General features: G+C 34.5%; 2 protein-coding genes across 2 annotated transcripts in view; one reads left to right on the forward strand and one right to left on the reverse strand.

The window, feature by feature from the left end:
• LOC121428006 (signal transducing adapter molecule 1-like) overlaps positions 1–16,698 on the reverse strand; it is a 30,167-nt gene extending 13,469 nt beyond the window's left edge. Inside the window, exons 1-7 of the mRNA XM_041624584.1 lie at positions 16,545–16,698; positions 11,503–11,587; positions 10,517–10,592; positions 9,152–9,247; positions 3,492–3,574; positions 2,428–2,497; positions 500–572 (exon numbers count right to left, since the gene is read on the reverse strand). Coding sequence (XP_041480518.1) covers positions 500–572; positions 2,428–2,497; positions 3,492–3,574; positions 9,152–9,247; positions 10,517–10,592; positions 11,503–11,587; positions 16,545–16,584 — 523 coding nt within the window. The 5' untranslated portion in view covers positions 16,585–16,698. The remainder of the gene's footprint in view (positions 1–499; positions 573–2,427; positions 2,498–3,491; positions 3,575–9,151; positions 9,248–10,516; positions 10,593–11,502; positions 11,588–16,544) is intronic.
• Positions 16,699–16,876: 178 nt separating this feature from the next.
• On the forward strand, positions 16,877–25,455 carry LOC121428014 (COX assembly mitochondrial protein homolog). Its single transcript, XM_041624596.1, has 4 exons — positions 16,877–16,967; positions 21,799–21,903; positions 23,015–23,105; positions 23,995–25,455. Exons 1-4 carry the CDS (start codon positions 16,943–16,945, stop codon positions 24,116–24,118), a joined length of 345 nt encoding a protein of 114 aa, XP_041480530.1. The 5' UTR covers positions 16,877–16,942; the 3' UTR covers positions 24,119–25,455.
• The last annotated feature ends 1,861 nt before the right edge of the window (positions 25,456–27,316 follow it).

Consider the following 27,316-nt stretch of genomic DNA (forward strand, 5'->3'; position numbering starts at 1 on the left):
AGCCATTTGTAGACCAGTCGGATCGTAAGGTGTGCGGTGGCCCTAACTTAGTTTGAGAGTAGCATAAAACCAATTGTGAAATAATCATTGCATTTCATCTTGCCATGTCCTTTGAATACATCCTGAATATTAAAATCATGAAGGAGAAGCACTAAAGGCTAGAGTTTGGATTGCAAAACAAAAACTAGTTATTGGATTAGTAAATAAAACTTATCGTTCCTAGCTCTTAGGGTAAACAAATCCTAAGATCAAAATAAGATAGATCTAGACAATCTGTGTATCTACAGGATCTGAATGCCATAGCTAATCACATAGAACCAATTAATTAAAAATCATCAGCTGTGACCTTTGACTGAATTTTATATCTTCTTGACCTGTATTTAAGTGAAATGATCATCTACTTCTCTTCATCCAATGTGACAAATGACAGACATTAGAATGTCATCATACCACCAGTATGTATTATTTGAGTTTTGTGTGAATGCCCTTCCTATCTTACCTTTAGCGATATCATCTTCTTCTTGTTGAGAAGAGACTACATTGGGATCTTTGCTGAATGTTTGTGAGGACTTCTGTAAAATACAAAAATAATGAAAACAAGTAAATGCATTTAGTAAAATGATATATCTAGGAAGCATGAAAACAAAAAATAATGACACAAGAATCGCAAGTATACAGCTTAATAAAAAAAAACAAATAATCTAACGTTTTCAGGCCTGCAACTGTGTTCATTTTATGAATAAATTTCTTGCTGTAATAAAGAAAACAAAAAACACAGTAAACATAGATCAGTAAATGTTCCCAAGATATCAATATGTAAATTGCATTATTCCAAGCCAAACAATTTAGATGATCATGGATGTTCAAAATTTGATGTAATACATGTATATAAAAACAGGCCTCCACAATTTTTTTTTCATCACTTGCCCAAATTTCCTTGCCCAATAGAAAAAACTGTTTCCTCAATTTGTTTTCATAATTGTTTTGCTCTTAATTATTCTTTTATGATGGTAATACACAATGAGAATCATACAGTAAACACACAAGCATGTTGCCTAGGTATATAAATTTATTTTCAGCAAAGTCACAACATCAGTTCTTATTGTCATCATAGACAATGATCTGATAATTCTTACTAAATTTCGCGAGTAGCTTCACTCACACTACCTTTGGAGCTATAAAACTATGTCACTGCCGATCATGGTGACAAAAATCACCAATTTTAGTCTGACGACTCATTCTTTAATCGGTTGGGAATGATCACGAACCTTGAGGCCAAGTCTCAAAGTTTGCAACGAGCTCGAGAATCAGCTGGCTCGCTCATAATGTAGTGCAGATGTATTGAGCATGCGCACATGGTGAAATAAAAGTATCGCGTGCACAGTGTATTTTAGAACGTAAGACGGCAGCCCCCATAGCCGTTCTTCAAACAAGTTACCTGATGATAAGGTAAATTGGCGCTGATTTTACATGTTTCCATGGTGTTTTGACTGGTTTGACATTGTATGAGAGATACTTGGCCAATAATTGTGATTTATCCAAAATTTATTGAAATTTACTGTTATTTGATATTTTTCATTTCCGAAACAACCACAATTGACTTTGAGAAATGCTTACCCGCACTTATTTTTGCTTGCCCGCACTTCATTTTCACTTGCCCTGAACAAGCGGGTTTGTAGCGCCCTGATTTAAGTATCATAGTTTCTTCCACTCAACATATAGTACAATTGTGAAACTATTCTATTTCTGTAGTGCTTGAGTGCCTGTAGTGCAATGTGCAAAACACATGAGGGCATCCAACTATTTCACCTGTATGACAGCCCAAAGTGTCTCTTAAATTTATAGCCAAATGAAATGCATTGGGGCGGCCAGATTTTCTTGAATCGCCCCTAAGATCTGCCTTAAACAATTAAGAAAAACTATGCTATAAAATGCAGAATGATGATATTTGCATATTGCATAAATAGCTTGATGCAGGAAAAAGTACTTAATTCAGACTGTGGCTTCCAATGTCCTATACTATTTGTTTTTGGTGCAAGGTCATTTGTCACACTAAAAAGTGTTTGCTCAAGAATGAATTTTTTTGTGTGTGTGTGCAGCCTCATAGAAGAGACTTTCAAACATCTATCAACACAAGATTTTTTTTTATATTTGGAATAACATGTTTGACAGACTTTTTTTTAAAGCATGTATTTTGAAAACATCTTATGCACATTAAGCTTTGGGTCTAGATAAGATTGTTGTATGTATGTTCAAATGGCATTTCTGATATCTTTCTTACAAAACAAATCATGCACTGATCTGTTTTGGTACATGTCCTACATGTATCACTTGTAATGATGAAATATTTTACAATGTTTCTGCTACATGTATAACACACTTCATACAATAGTATATTATTTGTGTAATAACATTAGGAATACTCACAGGTGTATCATCTGATGAAGAGAAACCAAACCCTTCTGTTTTAAGACTGTTATACAGCTGTGTAATTAAACTAGATATAGGAAATAAAATGAAAGCAATCAATTATGATAACTTGAGGATTGATAATTAGTACACATGTTCTAGTCTATGTATTACTACACTGGGCACTTGAAAATAGAAAGTGAATTATGAAAGCACAACTTTATCAGTATTCAGGCCATATAACGATAATACTGTGATATTATATTGTAAATACAATCTACAGCTTTCAACCCAGTAAATAAGATCATATTTTTCGATCTGATAAGTCAGAACAATTCTTGGAACCAGCAGGATTTGAACCGCTCATCTACCGATTGCCAATCAGCAACTCTACCACAGGCCATCACTTAAATTGAATGAAAAGGGTTGCTGAGAAAAGTTACATTACATTGTAAATTCAATTTATGTCTTTCATGTTGGTAGAGTCACTGACCGGTAATCAGTAGACGAGAGGTTCAAATCCTGCTGGTTCCAAGATTCATCAGATCAATAAATGCAATCCCATTTTAGTTGAAAGCCATAAATTATTTACAATAAAAAGTAACTTTCCCCATCAAGACTCTAACATTCCAATACTTGAATGCTTTTGAGGGGACTCTCATACATTTATTTTATATAGATGTGCATAATCTATCAAATAACATGGACTTTAAATGAGAATCATAGGGTAAAGTGGTTTGGAGATATTTCTTATAAAACCAAATGTACATACAATGCGCCAGAAAATGTACTACAACTTAGGAATAAATAAATTAAAACACAATCTTTTTAAATCTTAAATTTATCATATATGTTTTATTGGCCCATTAGATGGTACTGTATTTCTTTATTCATGATCTGGTGTAAATTGTAATATTAGTTTTGATACTTTTTGTTGTGCAAGGTATTTCGATCTTTTATTTTCTTTATACCTCATATTTCCATTCTCTTAACCGCTTAGAGGCAATTTGCGGTATATAAAAATTGTTATATATTATTATTTTCCAAACATGCAACCTTGTCACACAGTCACCTGACCATACCTGCATGAGGGATCATTCTTCATTTCTTTCTCTGACCAGTCCTTCAGTAATAGTCTCATCTTCTCAGAAACCTTAGGATGGCCCTGAAATGAACAATTTTATTATGTACGCAAGCTAGAGAGTCAAAGTATCAAGCATCCAGATGGAACATTTAACCGAATCTTATGCAAAACCAAGCTAAATGCAGTAAACCCATCAATGTAATGTGTATCTTTCCCTGAACTTGATAGAGTCAGTGAATAGTCTCTACATGTACATGTATATGTCTCTTGTTAATACAAAAATATCAAAATGAACATATTTTCACTATAGACAAAGAGTCTAGAACACCTCCTCTAGGTACAAAGAATATCCACTAATAATTGTGTAATTTTCAATGTTGTTTCAATCTATGTGTTGTTTTCATGACATTCAAAATCATAGCTTAAATCAACAAAATTACGGAAGCGGAATTGATATAGTAATCTTTTATTTTTCTTGTCCGGATTTGATGTCTTCTATGAAAGGCGGTTGCCAAGCATGCAATCTCCATGCTGTCAATCCTAAATCGTGAAGTAAATTGCATTTTCAAGAATCTCACCTTCTAAAGCAACAAAGAGTGTATAATATAAGTATGCAGGCCTCCTTTACAGAAGACAACATACATGTAGATATCTGTGATTATGAACCAGAAAGTACATTGTAGGAGTGGCAATAAAATGGACAAACTTCAAAAGAAAGCCAAAGACTGGTAAAAATCCATACTATTTGATAAATTCAGAGAACCCAGTTATTCGAATAAAATCTAAGGAAACATACACGTAACTGGGCATATAAATAACCTAATATCATAATATACAAAATTAAAACCTGTAAGATAAATTCAGCTCACGGAATAAAGTCAATCCATCTTAAAGAATTTGAGTGAAAGAATATAGTATGAACATTTTCAAATTATAGGAATGATGAAATTTTGCAAATTGAACTTGAGCACTGAACCATAAGTTTGAAAGTGTCAGAAGAGCTAGTTACATTTAGGATATAATAATGATTCAGGACAAGGTGAGTCAGTGACCAAGTTCTGTGGTTTGGCCTCAGGGGCAATAACTTTTTTTACATGTACATGTACAGAGGGCATATTAAAATACACAGTGCATTATTACAGGTATAATTATTGTTTGCCTTAACCTTGGCTGGTCTCCCTAACACGACTTTAATATAATCTGTTTATAGTTTGGATGTTTTTTCTGTCTGACGTTCATTACTTCATGTTTTGAAAAAAAATCGATTATTCATACCAGTTTAAAGCATTGATTTTATTATTTTATACATATGCAAGATTTCTTCTCAATTCAAATTTATTTGATTGAATATTTGAAATGAAGGGCAGTTTATAGGCATTTCAGGAATTGTTTATGTTTACCAAAAAATGGGGTTTAGGTTACTTCATAATTAACCATGTATCATGCCGATAGTTGATGTCAGTTCATAGAATTTTTCAATGTATATTTTTTAGATTTAAACGCTTAATATTTTTAGATTGTGGAAAATGCAAAAATAAATCTAATCTAAATATTTAGGTCAGGGTTTTGACCCCTGCTTGCCATTCAGGAGACTGTTATGGTGTGCAAAGTATGGTTTGTAAAATCAAAGGAGGAGATACTGGGGTTGTCCAGTTCTAACAAAATTTTAATCTTCTTTTATTCTTTTAATAATATCATTTGAAATTGGGTGAGTAAATGCAGTTGAAGACATGCTGTTAGAATATGTATAAAAAAGTTTTGAAAATTTGACCAAAATTAGGTTCAGACCAGTTCGTAAAATCAATAGTTATACATATGTGTATTATGTACTGTACTGCGCACATTTTTTTTATTGCATCTGATCAGTTCCTAATCTTTCATACTACAATATAAAATGATAAAAAAAATCCCTCACTTGGTAGTCAACTGGAAACATGATACTGATTTGCATGTGAATTGGCTATTTTTTTTCTATACTCTCTATCAATCTAGAGCTATTTCTGATTACTGGTAATTATTAAAACTGTTCAATGAAGCAAGAGAGAAAATAAGCTTGGAAGGCTTTAGAAATGTTTTTCTTTCTTACCAGTAGCACTAATAATCAAAGGTACATTTAACATAATTGTACATTATTTAGCAGAAAGTATGACAAACACATGCATCTCTTAACAATGAATGATAGATTATTTAATCAGGTTTAAATACATGTACACTGGCACGTAAAGTCTGCCTTGACTTCTTTTAGATTTTTTTTATACAGATTTTACATGTGCCAGTTACATGTATTTCTGAACATGAAAGAGGGAAATTGTGTCTTTAACGCAGAAAAATATAAAATATTCAATTCAATATAAAATACAAGTACATGTATACCTGTATGTTTAATGAACTTTGTAGTCTTCCCATTACACACAATGTAAAAAAGGTATGCATGTTGTATTATTTCACACTACATGTATAAACACACTGTAGAAGCACACTGCATGTTACTGTGTTGACCTAACTGAGGTACTGTGTGTACACATACATGTACAGTAGTCATACTACAAAGGCATCATGGTGAGTAAATAGATGTTGTCATACATGTATCAGTCTTGGGAATTCCCACAAGACTGCAAAGGGTCTGATCCTTTGTATAAAAAAATGTATATTCAAAACTCTATTTCTCTCTGATAAATGTAGTCCTCTATGAATATTGTTAGCACTAGGAGAGTAGAATTAATCTTTAATATCATATGTTATTGCAAGGTGCTTTGAGCACTTGATTATGGAAAGGCACTACATAAATGCCAAAATGTATGTACATGTAATGTATTATACATGTAGGACTGACATTATAAGGTGGTCCACAACCACTGAGCCTAAACTGATTTTTCTATCAATAAAATATTTAAAGGAGAAATATATTGATTATGAATGTGGTCTTATTATATATCAATGGAAAGGTAATGATGTGGGGATCATCAGTGGGTCATTCAAAAATACCGAAAATAATACAAAAAGGTGAAAATCGCCGATTAAAAAACGCTAAAATGCCCCTCCGAAATATGCCTCGCATCGGTCTCTGAATTGACTGGAATTTGATGACGTCACTGTCTGTACGAGAGGCGTGATTGGCTCTCCCACGTGAAGCTCCACTTGCATGCAAAACCTGTTGCGTGGGTACGTTTTCTCCACACTGTCACTGAATACTTCTATCACGAAATGAAAGAAAACCCAGAATTTCATCTAGATTTGGATTTTCAAATTGATGATTTTAAAGATGAAGAGAATGATGATGAAGTGAACAACACAGTGAGGTAGTTGGAGGTAAATAATGGGGGAACAATGCCGATGATTATGATGAAAATTCAACTTGCCTGACGATCACAAGTAAAGTCATGTACATGCCGATTCGCTACCAACTCATGCAGCTGCTGCTACAAGTGGTAGCTATACGTACACCGCGCGGGCCAAATTAAATCCATGAAAATGAATAACCACATCCAGACAGAGTCTATCATAAGAAGGAAAATAATGATATAACTGTACTTACAAACAAGTGAATAATCCGAACATGAAAGCAAATCAACTCAACGAATAGCAGCAGACGATATGCACCGACGATAAACTTCATGTGGCTGGGATAGATTGTCACTCGTTCTGTTAGATGTAATTTGTAACTCATTAATTTGACAAAATTGCGAAACTCGGGGAATTATTTATATATATAAAAATATAGTAACATCTCTTATTATTTTTTGTATTACGATAAAACCTCTTTTGAAGGAAAACGTTGAGATAAACTAAAATTACTTTTAAATCCCCCCCCCAACATGCGTAGCTTGTATGTCATTGCAAACAAACCATCGCAAACATGCACGTATTCCTTCCTTGCTGATTGAGAGCTGTGCAACACGTGCATAGATCTATTCTCTCAGTCTCAGCCAAGGCGAGCAAACAATACAGCATGTGTTGTTGTGATGGTTTGTTTACGATCACATAATGCTACGCATGATGGGATGATCTTTTACATCTAATTTTAATTTACCTCAACGTTTTCCTTCAAAACAGGTTTTATCGTAATTCAAAAAATGATAAGAGATGTTACTATATTTTTATATAGATAAATAATTCCCCGAGTTTCGTAATTTTGTCAAATTAATGAGATAAAAGTTACATCTAACAGAACGAGTGACAATCTATCCAGCCACATGAAGTTTATCGTCAGTGCATATGCCATATCGTCTGCTACTATTCGTTGAGTTGATTTGCCTTCAGGTTCGGATTATTCACTTGTTTGTAAGTACAGTTATATCATTTTCCTTCTTATGATAGACTGTCTGGATGTGGTTATTCATGTTCAGCATGAATTCAATTTTGCCCGCGCGGTGTAGCTAGCACTTCCAGCAGCATGATGAATTGGTAGCGAATCGGCATCATGACTTCACTTGTGATCGTGTTGCAAGTTGAATTTTCATCATCATCATCGGCGTAATTCCCCCAATTTACCTCCAACTACGTCACTGTGTTGTTTCACTTCATCATCATTCTCTTCATCTCAAAATCATCAATTTGAAAATCCAAATCTAGATAAAATTCTGGGTTTTCTTTCGATCATTTCGGGATCGAAGTATTCAGTGACAATGTGGAGAAAATGTACCCTTGCAACAGGTTTTGCATGCAAGTGGAGCTTCATGTGTGAGAGCCAATCACGCCTCTCGTACAGACAGTGACGTCATAAAAAAATCCCCAATTTCGCGGACGTAATTCTGCGTGTTTGAAGCATTCAGAGAGAGAACTTTAAACTATCAATTAACTGAGTTTCATCCGTCTCCATGATAAATGATGTACACCATCGTGTTCTCCTTATTTTCTCCTCTATTGTGATATATGATTCTCCAGTTTTACGATTTTCAATATATTTCTACTTTAATATGATCTTTTGACCCCTAGATGACCTTGTCATCCTCAAGGTAAACATAATTGATGCAGAAATAAAAAATGAGAGCAAGTTGCACAAAAACTTGAAAAAAGGATGGACACTACCTCATATCGTTTGACCTTTTGAGTTTTTACCCCTAGATGACCTTTGACGCCATCATTCTCATAAGCTCACATGTGGTACTACCCAAGGATAATTTGTACCAAGTTTAAAAACAATTGATGCAGAAATAAATCAATGAGAGACCATATTGAACAAAACTTATAACATTTTTGTAACAGACCACTAGACCAACAAACCAACAGGAAAAGTGATAAAGTAATATAGGTCTCCACCAAACTTCGTTCAGGCGAGACAAAAAGGTAAATCTTCCAAGGAATATAAGCATAATGCCAATGAGGAAAAGAAATTAATATTTGTACTATGATGAAATACTACAATGTGAATTACAATAGTGGACCATACACATATACATGTACTGTGTTCAGTCATCCTTCATGTTGTTTCTAATTGTTTCCATTTATGGGATTTGGGTTTAATTTTGTCAGAACCAGTGCATTGAACAAGTAAAATGATAAGGCTATCAACCAAATTAGCCATTATCAGCAGGTAAATGACATATCTTCTTTCATGTCCAACTCATTACCGGTAAATACTGTATTATTTGTCTCCCCCCCCCCCCCACCACCTTCTCAGACCATTTTTCATGTACCCGTTTCTTTTGCCACACTCACCTTACTGACAATATTCCTGGCATCGGCACAGAAGTCTCTTGAGCTTACCTCCTGATGGAATGGCTTGCCACAATTACTCACACAAGCACCTAAGAGCTGCAAGGGAAATGGGATATAAACATTCAACAATTGGAACACCTATGGAAGTCTTGCCTGCATTAAACAATTAAATATACCAGCAATGCAGACATTGAAAACAGCCGCATTTCTGATGAACAATTTCTTTAAAAAGATAGGGAAAAAACAAACATTCATTTGATAATAAAAGCCTTAGTTTGTTGACCGCAAATGATCTAAGTGACCTAAAATTATGTCCACTTAAGAGGGACTTATACTTGCAAAATTATCCTGAAAATTCGAAATCTTAACCTTGTTTGATACCACGACATGGTCAAAGATTATTGACCTTAATGGCCCTTGACCTCAATCATGTGACCCAAAACTCATACCAAATGGTCAGTGATACTTAATTACCCTTACATCCAAGAAATAGACCCTTATACATTAAAAGTTGTGAATTTATTTAAAACAAGAATGTTGTTAAGGCGAGCACATAATACGCCCGTCTGTACGGAAAATGGAGTCATTCGTCAAGCAAAAGAAGTGGAAAATGACAACTTCACCATTGACCTTCTCACCTCAAAATCAATCTAGACTTGCGAGGATCAATGCTTGTACCGTACACACCAAATTATATGAGCCTAGGTTAAGTTCAAATAAACTTATTGCATTTACAAGGACTGCAGAAGGGCAAGATGAAGACTTGTCAGTGTGAACTTGACCTTTGACCTTTTGACCTCAAAATCAAAAGGCTTCCTGGGATCCATACTAGTATCATACACAATCAATTATAATTATGTTTTCTATTCTTTCTTTCTTATACTCTCTAGTATTTATCCCTTGACCCCCCCTCCTCTCTGTTTTTTAGTTTGTTTTCCATTTTCACTTTATCTTACTATTTTTATCTTTATTCTTTTTCTACCCCATCATTTGATATATTTTGTATATAACACTTAAAAATTTATGTAATAAATATGTATTCCCTTTCCACATTTTTTAACTCAAAGTAACAACTTATATTTTCTCCAAAATGGGAGCCTAATTTTGTGTCCCCACTTTGCTAAGGGGACCTGAGAGAATCTTCCTAGCCACATACCAAAATAGCTTACCATAACTGGGGATGTAAGAGTAAGAATTTACATGAATGTATAATTATGATGAATTTCATAAATTTTCACCCTGTAGAATTATAATCAAAAGATTACTTTCACATTCAGTTGTTAAGAAGTAGATATTTGTTTGATTCTATTTTTTTTTACATTTTCGACTTCAATCATAAAGGTGCTGAATTGAACACTGACTCACCACTAAACTTTGCAACTGGACATGTGGATTAGGGGTCTTTAATCTCCTCATAATCGACTTGAAAGCATCTTTTGGCCTGAGAATAAAAGAAGATTCAATTTAAAAAAAATTTAAAATTCTTTTTAACAGCATAAACATGAACATAAATCAATACTCTTCATGGTTTCATACATGTTACATGTACATAATACTTAATGCTTATTTTACTGCGGTCTGAAATATGTCTTCATTGGAGACTAAATACCAGTACTGCTGTCCCTCCTAAACTTGCTTATCTCCCCCCCCCCCCTCATTCTGCAGAAAACAAAATACTGTACTGGGAAACCAAGACGCTATGCATATTCTTCCTGAAATACACATGAAGCACAGACTTTTGCTTTGCTCAATACAAATGAAGGTCAGTCTTCTTGTATTCTTGTCATTTTATCAAACTTTTTCTACTTTATGGATTTGCAGACATGATCTCTAGCCTAAATGTATGTCTATGTAAAACCACTGTATAACTGCATTTACAAGTAGTCTACAAAAAATAAAGTGGCTTGCATGTATATCATACGTGAACTCACAGGCCTTAATTTTCAATATTTTGGGGGCAAGGCCACTTAAGTATACATAGCATATCAGCACAATAAATAGAAAAAAGGGGGGGGGGAAGTCACAACAATCTTGAAGGCCAATAACAGGGGCATTTAGGTAAATCAACATTGGATTACTATCAGCCCTCAATATCAATTTCTACAAATGTCTTGAACCAGGTGTGCTGCGAGTACTTAATCGCTACACCATTGAAGACAATTTTCCACCTCAGCTGCAGGTATTTTCAGCTTTGGAGAGCTTTGGGAAAAGGAATAAATATAACGTTTGTTTGGTTTCACCTGGGTGGAATAAGCCACTATGATATCAAATTCAACATTAAATTTCATTAATGTGCTATAAGAAATCCATTCATTACATTTGTTAATACTTTGATTTTAGACAATACTTACGCATTAGAATTTGCCTTAATTCTGTCACAGATGTCAAGAATAAGTCCCCAGTCCTCTGTAGTATTAGATTCACTTGTCACTTTATCTGAAATAAGACAATAAACAAATATAATATGCTTTTTAGGGCTGTTATCATTAGGAAAATTCTCTGTTGATATCATACTAAAAATATCTTACCATTATTGATAACTATCGACAAAAAAAATAATCAAAACATATTTTTTATCCATTATAGCGATGTCACATACTCGCGTTGATCAAAATTTGTATCTGCCACTGTACCAAGAACGCTTTATAATCTGCGTTCTTCAGATGTAAATGGTTACAGTTAGCATAAATACATCCTCACCTTTCACGTTATTTGCATTATTTTAGGGTTGGATGAAGTTTTATCGATAATTTTTTGACTTTTTGGACATCGTTTTCAGCACTCAACATTTTTCGCCTATCTGCCATTTTGATATCGTGCTGTACATCTTCGAACAGAGGGCAGCTACACATGGTCATGGGCTGCCTTCTATGTTACTTGGTACTTTGCAAAAATTAAGCTTGTGTTTAATAGTGACGTTCTTGATTCGATCAAATGGAGTCAAGTGCAGTCATGTTTGGATTGTCATGATTATAGGGAAGTGGGGGTGAGATCATGTTTTGTGGCTAGTAAGTACATGTAGCCTGGAGGCTTCAGGAGAGTTTATTTTACTGACGTAGACTTACTCTCCATGAAGCCTGGGACGGCATACCATTGCTCTACACACACCAACGAATTAGGCAACAATAATTTCATGCCAAAATACGAGTTATCTTTAGGGGTTTGAGCCCAAACTTAAATGTAAATGGGCAACAATATTGGTTGGCAACTTTTGACCAAAAATTGTCAGTTTTTGTCATAAAATAAAGCTTGAATACATTCAAATATTAAAAGTAGAGGAGCATACAGTACATATGTTATTGTCGCCACTTGCCATCTTTGCTATCGTAGCCAAAGATAGTACACGTAGATGCGTATAGAGGGCAACAATATCATGAGCAGTGCCAACTTAGATTTTTAAAAATACTTGCGTCGGCCGATAAATATCGTGAAATCACTTCATAGTATTTTACGATATGTGATATTTATCAGCCAATTAACGCAAGTATTTTTTTCAAAGGCCAAGCCCAAGGTTATTATTGTTCATTAATGAGTGGAGTGGGCAAGGCATATGGGTCTGGATAAGTTTGGTGAAGTAAGCAGTCACTTTTGGGTGCAAATAATTTAGTCCCCGAGAACCCAGAATTAGACCCTGCCTAGCTAGTATGACTCTAACTCAGTCACTTAGTATAGTGAGACCACCACATATCAACCACCTCTTTTGAAACCGACCACCTTGAGCGCATTAAAATTATTGTGTATTACAAACGATATTCAACGTGAGGGTAGGCGCAGTGTCCATAGGAACGGTAAGAATCGATTTTACGAGAGAAAAATAAGGGGTAAAAGGGAAAAATTTAGTAGAATTTGTCAATTTTTTTTTACTAGACCCAACCCGTCCTGTTTCCGATAGGAAACGGCTTTAGAACAAATATCCTTCGTCAATCGTTTAATCATGTGCCGGAGCTTGCAGTAGATGTAGTGAGACGATCATTTAGCATGTTGACATCAGAACTGATTTGGAAGAGTCAAAATATTTCGCCACTGTGACAAGAATCGGCCGTAAACTTAGTGTATCGTGGGTGGTCGGTTTCAAAAGGGTGCAAATGAGCAAATGTAAAATAGTCGTATTTGTTGTTCGCCGATCTATCTATACTAGTCTTGAGGACGCAATGACTTTTAAAATCCTGACATATACTTCTTCATAATTGACGTCTTGACACTCTTCCCATAGACGCATATAAGAGACTGACCCAAACAAAGATTGATTTCCATAGGAAATCCATCTTTTAAGACAAAAATTACATAAAGTTTATGAATTTTTTTATTTTTACACCTTCCTACGCCTAATGTGTAGGAAGGTTTTAAAAAATGTTAGATAAAAATGTAAAAAAATAAGGTTTCTTACCTAACTGATTCTGCGTAGACCCCTCGATCCACATGTAAACAACACAAATACAATAGCATCGACCCTTGAACCGGCAAAGTATGACGTACTTCCAATTAGCAATGCCATCCTAAAGAACAATTTATAGATATAAATTATTCTTTCACAAATACTAAAATTTATTACGTGATTATAAATAATTATTAGTATTGTACCCATTATTTATAATCACGTAATAGATTTCAGTATTTGTGAAATAATAATTTTCATCTTTAAATTGTTTATCAAAACGGCATCGCTAATCAGAAGTACGTCATACATAATAAGCGGTTCAAGAGTCAACACTATTGTATTTGCGTTTACATGTACATGTGGATCGAGGGGTCTACGTGGCATCAGTTAGGTAAGAAACCTCCATTTTTTTTACATTTTTATCTAACATTTTTTAAAACCTTCCTACACATTAGGCGTAGGAAGGTGTAAAGAGGGTGTAAAAATCAATAAAATTCATAAACTTTACGTGATTTTTGTCTTAAAAGATGGATTTCCGAGGGAAATTCATCTTTGTTTTGGTCAGTCTCTTATGCGTCTATGGGAAGTGTCAAGACATCAATGAAAGCAGCGGAGGGAGAAAATCAGGAAGGGAAGGAAGACGAAGAAGTATATGTCAGGATTTTGAAAGTCATCATTGCATCAAGTCTAGATCATCTATATGCGGATTGAATCAGAGTCTTCGATCGAAACATGGGAATCTGATCTCCTCAATTTTCTGCACAAATTAGACGAAAACAAGGTAAAACTTAAAAATATTTTTTTGCAGATTTGATTGATGCTTAGAAAATTAAGTGGTCGATATAAGGCCAAGTAAAATAAGAAAGTAGTTGATCGTCCTCGCGCGCATCAATTTTGGCCGCCGCATGAAAATTTTTGCTATTTACTATTTTCTAAAAAAAAAAAATCGTTTTTTTTTTTTGTCCGGGCCCTCTTCCCTTTTGGATTGCAGCATCAATTTTCCTGTTATTAACTATTTTTATGGCTGCTGAATAGCGAAAAAAAATTCACAAGATTACTCTGGGATCTCTCTAACAACTTCAAAAACAATTGCAAAGTCCGATATCGCCGTAATTGCAAGAAAGAAAAAAATTCTGATTTAGTTTTTTATTGGAATTTTGAAGATACCATCATAAATTAGCAAGGAAATAAAGTTTGCAAACTCGGATAAGATCACGGATTTCTTCATTTTTAGTGCATTTTCGGGGACCCCGCTTACTGAATCTGAACTAATCCATCGCGTGCTTTGGAAATATGGCGGAGATAAATCAATTCTAATGACGTAATTTGTATTTCAGCGGGGTTTTTTGGTGAGTGATAGCGCCTGTACTTGGATGTGTGTTACGGTCATTGTGTGCTTGTGACTCTGTTGGGTGAATTGCATGTGTGCTAGCTAGGTCCTAGGATGATGTGATTAACTGTGCTGGCGTGACATTTGAATTTGTGAAATGCATTGAATTTTCTGGCAAGTTTTCTAATGTCAGGAGGCAATGCATCGAATATTCAATGAGGGATTTTATATTCAATATCAATTTTAAAAATGAATGAAAATTGAAGAGTAGTATTAAACATTATGTAAACGAACAGGCAGCTGAAAACTGTGATGCGAAACCATGCCCAGAGCTAAAAATGAGATTGGCTCTGGAAAATTGAACATGACTCCATGGTAATAAAAAAGACCCCCCATGCATTTTTTTTACCCTTACATAAAATGTTTAAATTATTCACTTGACATGAACATTCTGTTTGACAACAATACAGTACCAGTATGAGTAATACATCAATAGATTTTTATCGCACAATACATTTTCCATAGATTTTCAATCAATCGTAGATATTTATACATTTATAATATATATATATATATTTCTACTCATTTATTATTAATATTGAGCATACATTGATCACATAAATCGAGCTTGACATGGCCTGACAATCATTTGAATAAAAAATAGCAAAAAAAATAGTAAATAGTAAGGACCTCCCTCATCACTGATGTCAAAAATCGGGCCGAGAAAATGCCTCCTTGTTCTTAAAAAAAATAGTAAGATAGCAAATAGCAAGGACCTCCCTCATCACCGCTCTCAAAAAACCCGGACGATCAACTACTATCTTTTTTTACTTGGTCTAAGGGGTAGTTCCAACCATACTCTTTTTAGTTGAATCTGGAGGGGAAGTCCCGGGGGGGGGGCCACTTCCATTGACGAGTGGATACCATGCGCGACCATGGGCATGGAGTCTCGAAAACCACCCTAAACATGTATTTTCCATATTCTGAAAATGCACCCCTTAACAAGTATTGGCGTGTGAAACCCTACCCTTAACAAGTATTGGAAACAAAACGATACTCTTGGCAAGTATTCCCTGAAATGAACCCCTAAATAAGTACAGCGATATTTTAATGTTATGTCACGGGTCCGTCGGTCATCGGTTTTCATTTGGTTTAGTATACCGTACCGCCCCACCTTCCACAGATCGCACAAATCGGACTCTAAACACGTAGTGTTGGGGCAAAAAGGGCATCCTTTAAAACATTTAATATTTTTGTCATCTCCGCAAATCTGACCCTTAACACGTATCTTTCCTAGCGAAATAGATACCCTTTTTTCATTATTTTTGTGTTTTTGACACCCTTATCACGTTACGTACGTAACGTGCCCTATCTTGAAATTGAAAAAGACATCCTTGTTTACATGTTTATGGGGTCGCGCTTGGTTTCCACTCGTCAATGTAAGTGCCCCCCCCCCCCGGGGGAAATCACACAGTGCAGACTGCAGTGTTGAACTTGGAAGTTGGAGCACTGCATTGCACTGTCATCAATACAATTACAAGATTACAATACAATGCAACAACACACTCTCAGCTCAGTCACAATCGCATTCGCAAGATTTATTTATGGCTGCCGAACGCAATTCCCAGACTCTCCCTTAAACTAAATGAAAAACTGAGATTATGTAATACTTCTTTTACACTCACCAACATCTGTATCGAACGGTGTTCCTCCAAACAACGGCATCGTGAAAATGATTGAATCTTTATCATAAAAATTGTGATTTTAATACACGTTTGATTGTGGCTGTGACACAACATCAGATGATAAGGGTATACTGCTTGGAATGCGCATGCGCAAAAGGTCTGACAATGACGTAACCACTGACTTTCTCACTCAATGGAATTTAGGAAGGGCCCAAGGCCATAGAATTTTAATTTTTAATATTATTAATTACTTTATCATTGAAATAAAATACTATTGATGAATAGTGAATATTATTAATTATTTTTTAAACTATACTGTAGTGATAATTTCAATACCAAAATACATGGGATATAGTTGATATTTAAAATGATATGAAACTCCTAAGTATTCAGGAAAAATGGCAGAGGGTCGTCGAGGGTTCGGTAATGACTAATTTTAATATATTTGCTGCACCCTTAATCTCTTTTCTCTCAGAATGGTGAAAATGTGGATGACGGACAGAAGTTTGGAAATTGCGTGTCCAGTTTCAATGCTTTAGTGTAGTACCCATATCATTTGAATTATTAGGCCAGCCAACTCGACGCGACGCGAAGTCGAAGACCAGCAAAGTAGCTGCTGAAGAAATGCTTCGAGTACAAGCAGTGCTTTGCACCGAGTCGCCCGACCGGCGCTCCGGCCGGCTGCTTGTTGAGGAACCCGTACGGTATGGCAGTGTATCCTATTGCCGGACACCTTTATTTCAGTGCTTTAAAAATGACAACTAGAGGAAATACAATCAAGAAAAATTATCACTTGCTATTCCAAATATTCAGAAAATTATGAATATGATGAAATTTTATATTTTCCAACCATTTTCTGACTTTGCATCGCACTCGCTGCATACCCCTCGGCGAAAAACAATTACTAAGTATTTTTGTGCGTAACAAATTAGGCCTACATCATAATACGGATGCGCGCTGGACAGGTAAAAATATTCTTGATTATGATGATGTAAGAAAGAATTGGTGTGATTTTTTATATCATCTCATGGGTAAAATGCTTTCTTACATCGGTTCTGAGCAGATCTTTGTAATAAATTTGTGTTTGCTACATAACTAATTTTAATTTTTTTTTAATTGCGAGTTCGATATGGCACTTTCCAGTATTAATGCTCATTTATATCATGACCCTAAGTTGAGTTGAGTTGGCGCTTCAATGTCCTCGGCTCGGTGTTAGACTAGTCTGTCCTGTCATATTGCGAGGTGCAGTATAATTAAGATTAGTTACCTCCACCATTAAATTGTGCGTTTTTGTACGTCATAGTATGCAAACTTTTATAAGAAGCTCGGTCGAAGCTCAATTTTAGTAGTCTATAAGAATTAACATTAAATATAATCATCAGAACAAAAGGAAGAGAGATCAGTAGAATATTCTTATTCGAATCTCTGTTTTTTCACATAATTCAGGATGACTTTATAGTCTGCATTTCTTCCCAGTAATGTTGCTAGGTCTGATATTGGCTTGTTTAAATTAATAATAATAATAATAGCCAATTTATATAAAGCGCTTTTCCCAGAGTGGCCCAAAGCGCGTTACAGCATATTATTATTCAGGCTTCTTTGCATAGTTCTTTCTCTTTCATATTTATTACAATGTAGTAAAAAATGTTCTATTGTCTCAGGAACCTGACAATGGGAACATAAACCATTTTCATGTTGATAACATTTATACTGATAATAATTCAATTTACATTTTCCAAGTCTTAGCCGGTGAATCATAGTCCCTTGAAACCGATTGAGACCTTGATAACTAATTGTTTCGGCCACGTTGGGTTGGATGCTAAACAAATGTCTTCCTTTAAATGAGGATTCCCATTGAGCCTGCCAGATTTCTTTATAAATCAAAGACGTGGTTTTTCCATTCCTCTTTAATATATGGAATGTGTAATTCAACTTCTTCTTTTGATGCTCCTTTTTTGCTAAAAGGTCTGCTACTTCATTCCCTTGAATACCGCGATGGGATGGTATCCATTCAAAATTGACATAAGTATCTGATGATTGTAAAACTTTGATTTTATACAAGATATCAACAATAAGATTGTTTTGAATTCGAGTGCTTGAAGAGCTGACAATGAATCTGAAAAAATTACCACGGACATACCTCTTATCTCCTAGCCAATCAAGTGCCATTACCATTGCTGTTAATTCGGCTCTCATTATACTTACAGAATTTGATCAATAGTATTTTTTAATATCCAGTTCTGGTATATAAAAAGCAGAGCCGGTTCTCTTGTCCTCTTGTTTTGATCCATCAGTGTAGATCTTTAAGTAACCTTTCCATCTTGTATGTGTCCTTTCTAAGAGACAGTTTTTCATATCTTGTACTAAGTTACGTTGTTTGTTGATAACATTATGGATATAGTAAGATATATTTGGCATTTCATATGACCAAAAAGGTTCACGTAATATTCTTTGGCTTAGTTGTTCAATTTGGATTTCTTCATTAGGCTTACATGCTCTAACTACAAAGGGTCCACGACCTGATTTCCAAGTAAATTGATCAATATGCCAGGAAGGTTCAATTATTTCTAAAGTAGGATGATGAGTATCTCTATTTGTTAAAAGATAAAATATGTATTTATCAACAGACAGTTCTCTTCTTAGTTGTAAAGGTCTTTCACCACATTCAACCTGCAGTGCTTCAAGGGCAGGGTTATATACTGCACCAGTTATTATTTTCAGTGACTGATATTGGATTGAATCTAATTCTTGTTTTAGAGAAAGACTGGCCGAGTCATATAACTCGCATCCGTAGTCTAATATGGTTCTGATAAGACCTTTGTATATAATATAAAGAATCATTTTATTATTTCCCCAACTCGTTCCTGCTATACACCGTAACAAATCAATTCTTTTTTAACATTTGAGTTTTATATAATCGATGTGCTTTTTCCAGGTGAGTTTCACATCAAACCAAATGCCAAGAAACTTATATTCTTTGTATTGTGACAGTATTAACCTTAATATATACCTCCATTTGCTGCCTAGTGGTAAAAATCATAACAGCAGACTTTTGAGACTCCAGGTTGAGCACCATTGTTCAATTTCTTACTTCCAGGATACTGCCCAACTCCCCTAAAAGGGGTCAAACGGGCAGTTTTAAATTTTTCTGCATTTTCTTTTGTAAAAAGTCAAGATTTCTGCCTGAACACCTTATGGCAATATCATCAGCATACATAGAGATTTTTACAGATTTTTCTTTCAGTTTTAGATCATTCAACATTAAATTGAACAAAATTGGACTACATGTAATAGCACTACCTTGGGGCGTTCCATTTTCTAGAACAAATTTTGAAGATAACTGACCATCAACTTTTACCTTGCAATATCGATCTTGTAAAAATGAATTAATCCATTGTAACATTTTTCCTTTTATACAAGCTTGATGACATTTAAATACCATTCCCTTTCTCCATAAAAGGTCATATGCCTTTTCAAGGTCTATGAAAATAACTACCTGTAGAACATAATCTTTGTTGGCCAATCCTTTCTGTATGTCCGTTTCTAATCTAAGGAGCTGATCTAAGAACTTCTATTTTTCTAAATCCAGCCTGTGTTGGTGTCAGGATACTGCATCGCTCCATGAACCATACAAGTCTATTTTTAACCATTCTTTCCATCAGTTTGGAGGGAGTTGGTGTCAAGGAAATTGGTCGATATGAAGAAGGGTTCGTTGGATCTATACCTGGTTTAAGTACGGGGATCTGGGTAGAATAATGCCAATCTGTGGGTAGAATTGAGGAATTCCAAATACTGTTTATTAAAATCAAAATGAACTGAAGAGCTATTTTTGGTAGGTGTTGAATCATAATTGATTTGATACCATCTGTTCCTGCTGCAGAATTTTTCATTTCCTTAACAGCGCTTGTTAATTCATTATACATGTATGTGAATTCATTATTAAGAGGTGTTTCAGACGAGTAGCTTCGATCGTATTTCGTATCGAATTTTCAAATGAATTTCTTTTAATAATCTTGTCATTGTCTAATCGATTGTCGATCGGGTACCTAGAGAACTAGCCATTGACGATCTGATCGATGAAGCGGACAAGATTGAAATTCAGCAAATTAGGTCCGTTTTTCCATCAGAAAATAGATCAATTGGGATCAGTTGTTAATGCAAAACTATGACTATGTTATATATTGTTAGCATTTTCTGTCATTTTAGAGAAAAATCACGTAAAAGTTGGATTTTTTCGCCTTGTTTTTGCAATCTTGAACTGCGGAAGTCTTACAGTACGAAATTGATTTCGTACTCAGTAATATGCGCATCCGGAAATATGATAGTGTCCGGTAATACAATACGTGACTATACCGTACTGGGAAGTTGGTATGCAAAGCAAAATTAAGCACATGATCATAAGCGAAGTAGCCAGGAGGCTTCTAGAGAGTAAAAATCATTTACTAACGCAAGGTTACTCTCAACGAAGCCAGGTCTTCCTATTCATTTGCGTGTACCACCAAAAAACTTTCACCCCCCAAGATATCTACTTTCTAAAAGATCTAGCCCTAAATCCATTTCCCACATTTCTACGCTATGGATTTTATTTTTAAACAAGAATTCATCAAAAAATTGAGAAAAATATCATGGAAAGATGGAAGAGACTTGCCCGATGTTTATGCCGCCATCTTGTTTCCTATTGTTCTTCCCCGATGTTACGCGACGCAAGCGTCCGTATCGTGGGAGAAGAACAATAGTTTTAATATATATTGAATATTAAATTCATGCAACATCGAAGAACAATAGTTTTAATATATATTGAATATTAAATTCATGCAACATCGAAGAACAATAGTTTTAGTATATATTAAATATAAAATTCATGTAACATCATGATCTTTAAAAACAAAACCAATATTCTTACTTTACACAAAGTTCACTTCTGTTCTATGCTTCTATCAATCTCAAAATTGGTGATTTAGAGCAGGAGTTCCTCACACCTATAAATAATTCACTGTAGATTTCAAAACATCGCATGCGCGAGAGTCTGAGCCTAAATGGACAATTTATAACTGCGTATCTCGGCATCGCAAATTTTATCACAAAAGTTGCACAAGATGTGACAATGAAAAGTTTGTGAGTGGCGCGGTCAAAATAATTTGCGCAGTGGTTACGAAGCCTGACACTCATACCAAGTAAAAAAGAGCTGAAAATGCAGATGCATCGCCATATACAGCAAAGATAGTAATACAATTTTATTTTTATTTTGTTTTAGCTTGGCAAGAGGATGAGGAATTCCTTAGAAAGGTAGAAGTTGAGGTGCTTATCCCGAAAAAGATGAGGGAGAAAGCAAAAGTACGATGTTCAGAGTATGTTGATGGTAAGCAATAAATATAGTTAAAATTTGATTTTTAGCAAATTACAAAAGCAACATATAAAAAGTGAACAGTTATCAACGATTATGAATGTATGATTTGTGATAAGCTACACACAGTTTGCCATTTATCTCTATTTGTTTGAGTGGTATATTGATCCTTTTCCATGTTTTCTTTAAGTACCCTCACTCCCTCAGTCTTCATTATTAAGAGTGATAAACAAAATACTCCAAGAGATTTGAGGGGATGAGCAATAGTCCAGAAGGCAGGTGTCTCATGCATAAACACATAATGCGTTAGACTTGGCACGTGTGGACTTCAAGTGCACCTAGGCCCCTTGGAAACCAATAATAAGACAGTCAAAAAATCTGACAACTACAGAGATTTCTAAAATCTTCCTGAACCTTTTTCACAAAATCCTCCCTATTACATCTCTTCATTTCAACATAACTAACAAGAGAAAAAGTGGATAATATTTTTTTAATGAAAGTAAGGGGAAGTAGACTACATCGAGGAATAGTGTTGCTGATTTCCCTTTCATGAAAAGCAAAATGTGAAAGTAATGAAATTGGGTATGGTAACAACCATAGATACGCAATTGTCTTTTACCATTGTTATCAATGTTCGAATAATTGATGTCATAGATTTTCAGCATCTATTACTTTTAAATGTTTTTATTTTTATAATCAGCATATCTTTTTATTTACTTTCTGAAATAAGTGATGATAAAGAAGTTATGTTATTTGTTTTATTGTTTGCTATGACTTTGTAATGATAATGGTAACTTATAAAGCGATCATACCCACCTGCAGACTATTTATAATTTCCAGTTTGAGTATTATACTTGTCATAAAACAATTGAAAATGTACTGTGATTGGATCTTAACCAAGAAACCAGAAGATTTGCAAGCTTGCTTACATGTGACAAAGAATGAAGTGGAATATATTTTTATGAGAATAATGGGCATTTGCATTAAGCGCTAAAGATGTAAAAGCGGATTATTATGGTTATTATTGTTATTGTTATTATTTGTCATAACAGGCATATTTTGTCATAATCATGTAGTTCTACATGATGAATATTTCATAAAATATGATTTTATCTTATTTCACCAGAATTCACTAGATGCTGTAAGGAGAAAGGACTGACCATGGCATTTTCATGTCGAAAGGAAAATAGAGCACTAAAGGACTGTATTAGTGGATAGTATGTATTTTCATTATTTATCCAGGCCCTAAGTGGTTAGGCAGCCACAACACTTTTGTTGGGGTGGGTGAAAAAGGCTTTGCATGAAACTCCGCCCCTCTTGATATGAAATCATAATGGTACATATCTGTTAGCTTGCCTGCTCTTTCAATTTTCTAAGGACACACATAAAGTGCATGGTATTGTATCTGGAGAATAATGCAATATTTATGTTCCATAAACATGTTTGTCTACAGATTCATTTTTAGGGGGAGGGGGGGGTAAAAAAATACAAAAAGTGAATACTTGTTGACTGAAGATTTTATAGACCTGTTCTCAGGAGACAGATAGTGAAGCTTCGATTTTCTTTTTCATCAAAGATAATTATATATATCTTTATTCCTATAACGATTACTATATGTATTTTTGTACATCTAAACAATATTACACATGCATGTGTAATAAGAAATCTGAATAAAGACATGTTATCTTCACCTTTCGTGGGCCTGGAAAGAGGATTACAATTCGCTCACCCCAGATTTATGATAAGAACTGAAAATAAAGTTACATTGATGGAGTCAGCTAAAATGCTGTCTGATTTCAAGATATTATTCTTGATATTAGGACAGTATCATTTTGACTATGATACAGAGTGAGGTGATTCGTGTGATAAATTATAAAAATATGCAACCCTTGGTAATTTTCTGGAGTAGTTTGTAAGGTTAAAAATAAAAGGTGTTGTTCTTTGTACATGTATGTATTTATATTTTTTCTTCCAGCTTTGTTATTGGTAATGTGTAATATAAGTCTTGTGACTAAAGCATTTATACTTGGTCCTCATCCTTTGATTTTCAATTTCAAGTGATACGAACCTTAATGTGCTTTTGTGTTGTAATTGTTAATATTGCAGCTACCAGGATAAGGAGTTCTTTGAAATGTGCAAGAAAGAGTATTTAGCTGAAAGGAAGGAATTCAGGGAGACAGGAGTGAGACAGAAGGACAAACAAAAGGCGAAGACAGAAACATCAAGGTGATGAGGACAAATCATCCTGCCTTTGTTCGCTTTCTCAAACATTCTTCATGAACTTTTCTGTGAGATTTTGGTGGAGTGAATCTTTGCATAGCATTAATGCTTTTAGATGAGCTACAGTTATCTAAGCAAAACTGTGCAATTTGCTTTATTATTCCCAATATGTTGATTATGTGAAGAAGATTGAAAGCAGTAAGATTAGATTACATTGTAAGGAAAATAATGATTGCAGATTGCAGCTCAAATTTTTCCCTTCTATATGTATAAAAATGTTGTCTAAATTCTTTGGGAGTTTATATTTAGATGTCCAAAATACAAGATGTATTTCAGTGTGATAATAATAAGTACTGATAGTAATAACCAATTGAAGAAGAGAAGAAAATGCATTCCCTCTTCTGTATGTGATGGAGGGAAATCCCTGAACAATTTTTACAATTCAAATATTAAGTTATATTTTTTCTTTGGGGGGGGGACATGTCGGTGATGGAAATGAACAAAGTGATCTTTCCCTAGCAATACCCCAAAACTTATTGCATAAAAAGATTGCTGAAAAGGTTGTATTTGAACAGTCTTTTGAAGAAAAATTGAGAGCAATAGATTTTTTTTTTCTTTAAATGCAAATGGAGACTTGTGTACAATGTTCACTGGATTTTAGAATAAATTGTGTGAGGTGTTGGCTAAACTCACTATCAATTGCTCTGTACATGATATTTCTAAAGCGCCATCATGTGGTTAAGTGTAGATAGCAGCATTTAAGGGCTACAGGATCATCACCATAATGAAAGAAAAGGTTCCTTTAGGTGGGATAAAGTTGCGTTTATGTTTTAATATTCTCCTGACCGCTTTCCTTGCAAATCCAGGGTGTATCGTATGTACAGTATAGTTTATAGGGTAATTTCAATCAACCGCGATTATTCTTTTGAAATTAGATCAGGGAATCGTATCATAACCCTCATTGGAAAAAGGAATTCTCTTATCCATCAAATCAGAATCTGAGCACTTGATGCATTTTGCAGTATTATCTGGAATCTCTTTTATCAAGTTTACTTCAATTTATTTCTCTGTGGCATTCATTGTACTATGTGATAACTCTGTTTGCCATCACTTCCAATCATGTTCCGGGTAATCACTTAAATGATCATTTATTATGGGCGGGCAATAACGAGCATCCATGACAGTATTTCATCTTTTCTTACAAAGTCAGTCTGCAAAGCAGGCACATCATTGCCCATCTCTGAAGTCGAGTTTAACTTCGACCACGGTCTAAATCTGTGCTAAAATTATGGGGAGCCAAAAATTCAAAATTTCTGTTCTACTTTTTTATTTCCTTTTACTTTCACATGGAGGAAAAATACTTAAAGGGGAAGTTCACCCTGACAAAAAGTTTATTGTAAAAATAGTAGAAAAAAATAATAAAAATATTGCCGAAGGATTGAGAAAAATTCATCCAATAATTAAAAAGTTATTAGAATTTCAATTATTTGATTTGTGACGTCGAATGGTAAAAAATCAATGAAATGTCATTTTCTCAGAAAATTGAAAATCGTTTTCACTGTAGCTTTTGTATATCAATAGACTAATCATTTCACACCCGATCATGAAAAGAAAACAAAATTAAGTCATCAGGAACCATACAAAATTTGAAATTCACACATTTTACATTACATAACACATGGGGCGGCTGCTCGTTTATGACGTCACAAATCCAAAATTTTGAACTCCAATAACTTTCTTACTCTTTAACGGATTTTCCTCAAACCTTCACCAATATTTTTTACTATTTTTTCTGCTATTTTTACAACAAAGTTTTCTTCAGGGTGAACTTCCCCTTTAAAGATACTTCAAATCATTCTCAGACAATTATGAACGATTTGGGTGTCATATGAGTCAATAAATTGGATGTGAATTGTTAGGGATTTGTGCCCCAAATGGCTCTCCATACTTAGACCACAACAATTAACCAGGGTTTGATTTAATCCCGAATTCAGAATACGGGCCTATGTATTTGTATGTATTCGTACTCTAATTTTTTACTAAAAAGAAGAAAATTGAATATGTTGAAAGTCTTTGATAAAAGAAGAATACATCTGTAAATAATTTCTGTGAAAAAACAATGTATTAAAATGCATAATGTAATGACTAATGATATTGGATTACAAGAGTGACAATCCATTTGAATTCATTGATCAAGGTGCATGTAAGGTGAAGGGGAAATTTACCATAGCATTAACTTGGTTTTAATGAAAGCAGAAAATCAAAATATTGATGCAGGTTTATAGAAAATTTCTCGGAATTATGGATAATTCAAGTTTTAATTTTGTGATAAAACATCATGAGTGAACCTGTCCCATATGAATTAAACAAACTTCAAGTTCATTGAAAATTGCTAAATGATTCTATCAGTGTATTTAATATCAGACTTCCCATTTCATATAGGCCTTGCCTCTATGACAAAAATACTTGCAGTCATCAGGAACTTTCATTACAATAAATTAAAAAAAAATAGAAATTCATAATTATTCTATTCAGATAAATTTTTGTTAAATCGTCATATTTTTTTTCATTAAAACCAACTTATCAGGAGGATGAACTTCCCCTCCGAAATGGATCATGAAAGGGAGAGAGAGAGAGGCACTTTGATACTTGTAGAATTAGTTTATCTGTGAACATCTAAACGTTCCTGCTTTTAGCACCATTGCAAATCTATTAAGTGAGAGATTCCACAAGGATAGCTCTCACTGTTTGGTGTGACATTTTGGGATTAAGAGAAACCAGCTTTAATAATAGACCATCACCGTATCATGAAAGTTGTCAGCACTGAACAGTTGTCTCGGACAGTTACCATAGTAACGGTCAACTGCCTATCAAACCAAGGATTTCCCTAAAAACATATCAGCACTGACTTTTGTAATTGGTGGTTTTATGATTATTTTCCACAGTGATACACTGTGCAGAGATTTTAGGTTAAGAAATTACCAATGCATGCAATTTTAAGAGGTGTAAGATTTTCTGTTAAATATCCATACTGAAAGAGGAGAATCTCGGCTTTAAAATGATATATGACGTACTTGGACGTTCCTAACCCAAATCACAAAGAGAACACTTATGGTACTACTGGAGAATGTCACTTTGTGGAAAAGTCTTCAAGTCTATTGAAGCACTATTGTGCAAGGTGACAAAAAGGGGATTAGCACTCATTCCA

This window comes from Lytechinus variegatus, chromosome 1 (assembly GCF_018143015.1).
Source record: "Lytechinus variegatus isolate NC3 chromosome 1, Lvar_3.0, whole genome shotgun sequence".
NCBI classification, from domain to species: Eukaryota; Metazoa; Echinodermata; class Echinoidea; order Temnopleuroida; family Toxopneustidae; genus Lytechinus; species Lytechinus variegatus.

Coding starts and splice junctions, on each gene's coding strand:
- LOC121428014 (XM_041624596.1), top strand. CDS start 16,943: ATGGCAGAGGGTCGTCGAGGGTTCG. Junction 16,968..21,798: donor AGAGGGTCGTCGAGGGTTCG/GTAATGACTAAT, acceptor ATTTTGTTTTAG/CTTGGCAAGAGGATGAGGAA. Junction 21,904..23,014: donor ATGTTCAGAGTATGTTGATG/GTAAGCAATAAA, acceptor TTATTTCACCAG/AATTCACTAGATGCTGTAAG.